The 7,230-nt window shown below is 35.7% G+C and overlaps 1 protein-coding gene across 1 annotated transcript; it reads left to right on the plus strand.

The window, feature by feature from the left end:
* The first annotated feature begins 545 nt into the window (after positions 1–545).
* Positions 546–5,031, plus strand: LOC109045472 (UBX domain-containing protein 2A-like). Its single transcript, XM_042778229.1, is given in 7 exon segments — positions 546–701; positions 1,608–1,673; positions 1,793–1,922; positions 3,011–3,127; positions 3,281–3,417; positions 3,774–3,935; positions 4,654–5,031. Coding segments are annotated over 6 exon segments (777 nt in total). The 5' UTR covers positions 546–701; positions 1,608–1,626; the 3' UTR covers positions 4,838–5,031.
* The last annotated feature ends 2,199 nt before the right edge of the window (positions 5,032–7,230 follow it).

Consider the following 7,230-nt stretch of genomic DNA (forward strand, 5'->3'; position numbering starts at 1 on the left):
ATGGCAGTGCACTCACAAAACACCCTAATGTGATCATCTTTGGCTGAAAAAAGGTGTTATTGTGTGCATGTGTGTATATTATATCCTCCACTTGTGGCATCAAACGGAGCTACAACAATAATGATTATTGCCAAAAAGGTTTCCCGAACACTCCCCGTCTTCCATTCGTCGATGAAACTGACAGCCCTGCCTCAAATCCATGCCATTGGCAGAGAGCTTCGTTAAACTTTTCTGATTGGCTAACATGTGGGGCTACTCACTTTCTTTGCTGCTTACAAGTTTTTGCTATCAAATTATTTCTCAGGACATTATTTCGTTAATTCATACCAAATAGTAGGGTCAGGTGACGTGTGGTATTAAAAATTCTATTTTTAATATTATATTTTGTTTCTGTAATATTATATTTTGTTTCTGTAATGCTGCTGACTACGTTCAGCATCTGTCGCTATCCACACCCAACACAAACACACGCGCTAGCCTTTATTTAGCTATCTTCAGTGAACCAACTCATTATATTCATATCATAGAGTAGTAAAACACCATTTTGGCTTTGGTGATGTCATAGCGACGTGTGCACAAACGTTACGTCAGGAGACGTCACAGGAATGGTGGACTGCTGTAGCGCGAGGAGCGGTATGACAACTGTGAGAAACTTACGAGCCGAAAAGACAGCTTTACGACACCACTAAAGCCTTACACTGGTAACGATCTACAATTTTATAACCGGAATTAATAATCTGCGATCCAGAAGTGATATGTTATGGGTTAAGCGCGTGTTTACTGTCATAACGGAGCGCAGTGCGCTTGCGTGCTCCCTACACTGTCCTTACGTAATTTTGGCGCAATGCTTTTAGTTATTATACTGCTTTTAACCCGTTTGTTACAGTGGATATGAATAGAGTGCTTCAAGCATGCACGCGGGTACCATTACAGTTCAGAACCTGACCTCAAAACGTTTGCTTACATAAATTGAGAGTATAAGTAAACGAGATATTGTCATAGCTATAGATTATTGTAAGTGCATCGTGACGTCATCATTCAGTAATAAGCAGCTGATCGCATTTTAAATACTGGTTCAATTATACATACATTCAATACATACATTCAATTAATACTGAAATGTCTTCATGCTTTTCAAATGCATGGTCATTTCATGGCACATGTCCAAAAGCCAAGGGTTTACATTGTTATGGAGTTTATTGTGGCTTATTATATTTATTTTATTAAATATATTAATATTTATATTTATATTTATGATAGGTAAAAACTGATAAAAGCTTCTGCTAAATGCATAAATTTAATTTTAATTTAATATTTACTCCTTTTTATAATATATTTTTAATTTGAATATTTATTACATTTATTATCAAAGAACTAAAAAAGTAATTGAAGTCAGTGTATCACTGGTCATTTCTGGTCAGTTGAAACATAATTTTACCTTGATTTACTGGACTGGTATGAAAGCAGATCAGTGTTTTGAGAATTTCAGATCTCACTGCACCTGTCAATGTCACACAGAAAGTCCTGCTCCATGAATTATTCAGGAAGCACTGATGCAGTGGTTCAATTGACTTGCACCTTATTCCCACTTATGTTTGTGTTGCAAGATGGACAACAAAAGACGTCATGATGAGAGATATTGATTCAAGAGAAAGGGTTCAAGATGACACATGGTAAGTCTGCTATAGACTGCTCTGTGTTTATTCTCAGCCTTGATTACGCCATTACTGTATGTTCGTAATTGGAGTAATCTAAAATCAATCTTCACTCGGTTGCCTTCATGAGCTCTTAGGTGTGAAGGGGCACAAAATGAGGAAGAGGAAGACGATGAGGAGGTTACCCCAATAAGATCCAGTTTCTCTGTGGAGGACCTGCTCGATGAGGTGGAGAAGATCAGCAGTGTCGCCAGTAGCGGCAAAAAGGTCAGACAATTCATACCGAGACATCTTGTGTACGATCGCATTCAGAACATTCTGGTGGTTACCTAAAATTAAAATGTTGTTGCGGTTTAGTTGCTACATCAAGTTAATATCACTTTGAGAAAAAAAATTCACCTACAAATAAAAATTCGCTGCAAATTTACTCAACCTCAGACCATCCAATATGTAGATGAGTTTCTATCTTCATCGAAACAGATTAAGAGAAATTGAGCATTGCTTCACTTCTTTACCAAAGGATCTTCAGCAATGAATGGGTGCTGTCAGAATGAGAGTCTGATAAAAAAAAATTTCAATTATCCAAATGATTCCAGCTGTTCAATTCAGTCTTGTGAAGTGAAAAGCTGCATGTTTGTAAGAAACCAATCCATCAAGGCTTTTTAACTTAAAACTGTTGTTTCTGGCCAAAATACAAGTCCATACTACGGTATATAATAATGCTTCCTTCCTCCAGTAGAAAAGTCCATCCCCTGTTGTCCTCTCACATCAAAATCCACCAGCATATTTTGCACTTTTGGACTGTTTTGGCTTGAAAACGATGCTTGATCTGAGCATTTAAAAAAAAAAATATATATATATATATATATATATATATATATATATATATATTATGGTTAGAGGACTCATATTTTAACCAGAAGCAATGGTTTAAAGTTAAAAATGTCTTAAATGATGGATTTCCTTTTTACAAACACACAGCTTTTCACTTCACAAGACATTAATTAATGGACTGGAGTGGTATGGATTACTTGTGGATTATTGTGATGTTTTTATCAGCTGTTTGGACTCTCATTCTGACGGCACCCATTCACTGCAGAGTATCTATTGGTGAGCAAGTGATGGAATACGAAATTTCTTCTAATCTGTTCAGATGAAAAAAAAACTAACTCATCGACATCTTGGATGGCCTAAAGGAGTAAATTTTCATTTTCAGCTTTGATTTTTGGGTGAAATATTCCTTTAAGTGTGTAATTTCTGAGTCACTAGTATCATCAAACAGAAATGCAAAAATAATCAATTTTTCTACAGCTCTACAGGCTTCTTAAGGGTGTTTTATGGCCAAACTTTTTCAGGTGGAGATTGTAGTGAGACTGTGGAAAAATGGCTTCACGGTAAACGATGAAGAGTTTCGCAGTTACACTCTAGAAGAAAACCAAGAGTTCTTGGAGGCCATTAAAAGAGGGTGATTAGTGTTTTTGCCACTGTGTTGCAATATCACAGCATTCACATTCGACTACTTGCAGTGGTTTAAAATAGAGAATTATATTATCATTATTGTACTTTCTTCCGTGCAGACATAAAATCTTTTAGCTTTGTAATAATCTAAAAATCCTCTATTTAAGGAGCTGCCTCTGGAGCTTGAAGGAAGAGCTGAGGATGAAGAACTAGAAGTCAATGTGGAGGACATGAAAGATGAAGTTTATGTCCCAAAGAAAAAGACCTTTCACCCGTTTACAGGCCGAGGTTACAGACTGGGAAGGTAGTAGATCCTCTCTAGGTTATATTGTTTTGAATTGGCCAAAGATTCAAACCTGAAGACAAGTCATAGTGATATTTAGTATATGCTATCAATTAAGCATTAAAATGAAAGATTTTAGTAATTCATTTTGTCTTATTTATTCCCATAAACATCCACTAGGTGTCGTCGCAACACTACTCTGTGATGTTTTGACTGTAAATGTGTCCAAGATTATCCAGATGTTGGTGTTAGTTAGTTGACCCTCTTATCACATGTGAAATCACATGACACCACAATAATTGCAGTTCATTGGACAAAGCTAGGCTTTTAACCATACTTTAGAAATTGATTAAGTTTGAAATGATTGTCCTCTGTAGTGTGGCTCCTCGAGTGGTGGCCAGGTCTCGGTCGATACATGAGGACTGTTCTGGTCCTCCTCTCCCAGCTGTGGAGCTGAATGAGGACCTCCCCGTGACCTCCCTCCAGATCTGGCTGGCAGACGGTCAGCGTCTTGTGCAGAGGTTTAATCTGTGCCATCGGTGTGTATCATACACTCATAGAAGGATCATATTTCCCCCTAAAGAATTTTTCTTTTGTTTATTTGTTTTGTGTAATTTCTGCAGCACTAATTTTGTAAAATTAAATAAATGAATTAGATTAAATTGTTTGCAAAAAGAAGGGCAGATTCAGGTTTTCTGAACACCCTCCCTGTGAAGCCATTGGTCAGTTTTGAGGTCCAATAAGATTTTTTGCATGACATACTATTTATGAAATTAAATAAAGCACGTTTTTATTACATGATGTTACTTTGTGTTACTTAAATACATGTATACTGTATATATATATATATATATATATATATATATATATATATATATATATATTTGTCTTATGTAGTATTATTATATAGAAGTGAATATGCATTTTTTGATACAGATAAACTGGACACAGCTAAGGATATTATGTTTGAATGTTCATTTTGTATTGTCAAAATCCACCCTGGGCATGTTGTGATGCTCCAGTTTTGAAATCCTACCCTCAAAATATCTTACATAATTATGTAATATATGTAATATAAGCTGACAAGGTAAAAAGGAAGAATTGTAAGCTGCAACTTTGCAGCAGATCAAATCAGATTACTCTGGATTTACGATTGCGTCACAACATGTAAGGATTTTATGCCTCTGACTTGAACATGATTGCTGCAAAGCTCCCTGAGAAGATGCATTCATGTTGGCCTTTATGTAATTGTTGCAGGATCAGTGATGTGCAGCATTTTGTTGAGCAGGCTCAGAGAACAGATGCTCCGTTCATCCTGACTACATCCCTGCCGTTTCGAGAGCTGAGAGATGAGGGTCAGAGTTTGGAGGAAGCCGACTTAGTAAATGCTGTGATCGTTCAGAGGCCTCTCAACACACAAGCTCCTTTTGGTCACTCCTGACTGTTCCTGCTTGCACCAGAGACTCAGATTTAATGGTCCCACACATTTGACTGTCATTTCATATATTCTTCCTTAAAGGAATAGTTCACCCAAAAATAATAAAGAAAAGAAATATAAAAAGAAAAAGAAATATATTCACACTCAGGCCATCCAAGATGTAGATGAGTTTGTTTCTTCATTAAAGCAGATTTAGAGAAATTTTGCATTATATCACCAATGGATCCTCTGCAGTGAATGGGTGCCGTCAGAATGAGAGTCTAAACAGTTGATTAAAACATCACAATAATCCACAAGTAATCCACACAACCCCAGTCCATCAATTATCTTGATTTATGAAGTGAAAAGCTGTGTGTTTGTAAGAAACAAATCCATCATAAAGGTGTTTTAACTTTAAACCATTGCTTCTGGCTAGAATACGAGTCCATAATCTATAATAATATTTCCACCAGTGTTTCCACCAAAGATTCTTTGGAACTGTTTTCACTTGTAAACAGTGCTTAATCTGGGCATATTTCTCTCCTGATTCAGAAAAATTGACATTTTCACTGGAAAAAGCAATCTTATGGATCGAGGACTTGTATTTTAGCTGGAAATAACAGTTTGAAGTTTAAAACATCTTGAATGTTTTGATGTTTATTACAGAAATGCTGCTTTTCACTTCACAAGATGTTAATTGATAGACTAGAGTCATGTGGATTACTTATGGGTTATTGTAATGTTTTTATCAGCTGTTTGAACTCTCATTCTGACGGCACCCATTCACTGCAGAGCATCCATTGGTGAGCAAGTGATGGAATGCATTCTCCAAATCTGTTCCAGTGAAGAAACAATTTTAATTACATTCTGGATGGCATGAGAGTGAGTGCATTTTGCATTTTTCGGTGAACTATTCCTTTAAAACCATAAAGGCCGATGGGTTTTTTTGTTTCATCAAAAACAAAAATTATGTGTTATTTCATAATTGTGTTATTTCAGTTGAATGGAACGACGTGGGTGATTTAAAAAACAAACAAACAAATAATGACAGTTAAATGATGACAGAGTTTTCATAGCTGAGTGAATTATTATTTAAAAATTTGTTTTTATGGTTCCCGTCATGTTCTTTTACAGCGTTGGCCTTTTCTGATGCAATGCAGTATGCACAAGCCAAGTATTTAACTTTCACTATTATACATGTTTACACATAGATCACTGAAGAATTCAGATCATGGAAGCTGCCATGATGCTTAATGGAGTTGTGTTCGATTATCTGTACTGGAATGTCTTACTGTGAACTGTTATAAATGTCAAACGTTATATGCACTTTGCCTAAGACAGAGGCTCTGTTATAAAGACCTCTGCTTGCAATAAACCTACTGAAGATATGCTGATTCTGTTTCTCATTTCAAAGGGGAGTAAATGGAACTGAATGTGTTTTAAATGCACACAGAGATGATAAGTAGAAATTTAGGAGACTTTCTGATCAATATGCGGCTTTTTGTGTGAATGCATTTGAACCGTTCTTCTGAAAAAAGAAATTACCTATTACTTTTAATTATTTTAGAAGTGCATTAGGGAAAAAAAATCATTTGGTTCAGTTGTCTATAATTTTTTGAGTAGTTTAAGTTGATCCACTATCAATCTGCAGTGTAACTGAGTCAAACCATGTTCATCACTATATAATCTAGGAATCATTCAAAGAGTGAGAGGAATTGTTCTAGTCTCTACTGTTGTTCCATACGAATCTCGTTTCAACTGTCCTTTTAAACATCCTGTTCATTTCCACATATTGTTTATCATTGCACAAAATGTTGGAAATGCGTTTACATGTAATGCCAACCATATGGTTGATTTCCTTGCCAGCGGGCTAAATGTCAAGAATTTCTGGAGTACATTAAGGTTGATGTGACTGTTTTGACCAGATCTGACCATCAGACCAGATAAGCGTTTAATTTAGTAATCTTTAAATTAATAGCAAATGTATACATGAGAGTTTATAAGCAGTTAATAAATAAATATGAATTTTTATGTCATGGTAAACAGTTGTCTGGTTGCCTCTTTAAGTCAGATTGGCTTCTGTGAATCTAAAAGCTTTATGCATTTTGTTTGTGGTTTATGCATAAAAATATCTGAAAACCCCTTAAAATTCGCAAGAGACTTATTTAATATGTTTTAATGTGTTTATTTTTTAAATCTGTTATATCTAAACACACTTATTTTTCTACGGCAAAGATGCACCCTGTGTGTGTGTGTGTGTGTGTGTGTGTGTGTGTGTGTGTGTGTGTGTGTGTGTGTGTGTGTGTGTGTGTGTGTGTGTGTGTGTGTAAATGCTGTTCTTTTGAACTTTCATAAATCAGTAAATCAGCATAATAGATTGATTTCTGAAGGATCATGTGACACTGAAGACTAGAGTA

Source organism: Cyprinus carpio, chromosome A20 (assembly GCF_018340385.1).
Source record: "Cyprinus carpio isolate SPL01 chromosome A20, ASM1834038v1, whole genome shotgun sequence".
Taxonomy (NCBI): domain Eukaryota; kingdom Metazoa; phylum Chordata; class Actinopteri; order Cypriniformes; family Cyprinidae; genus Cyprinus; species Cyprinus carpio.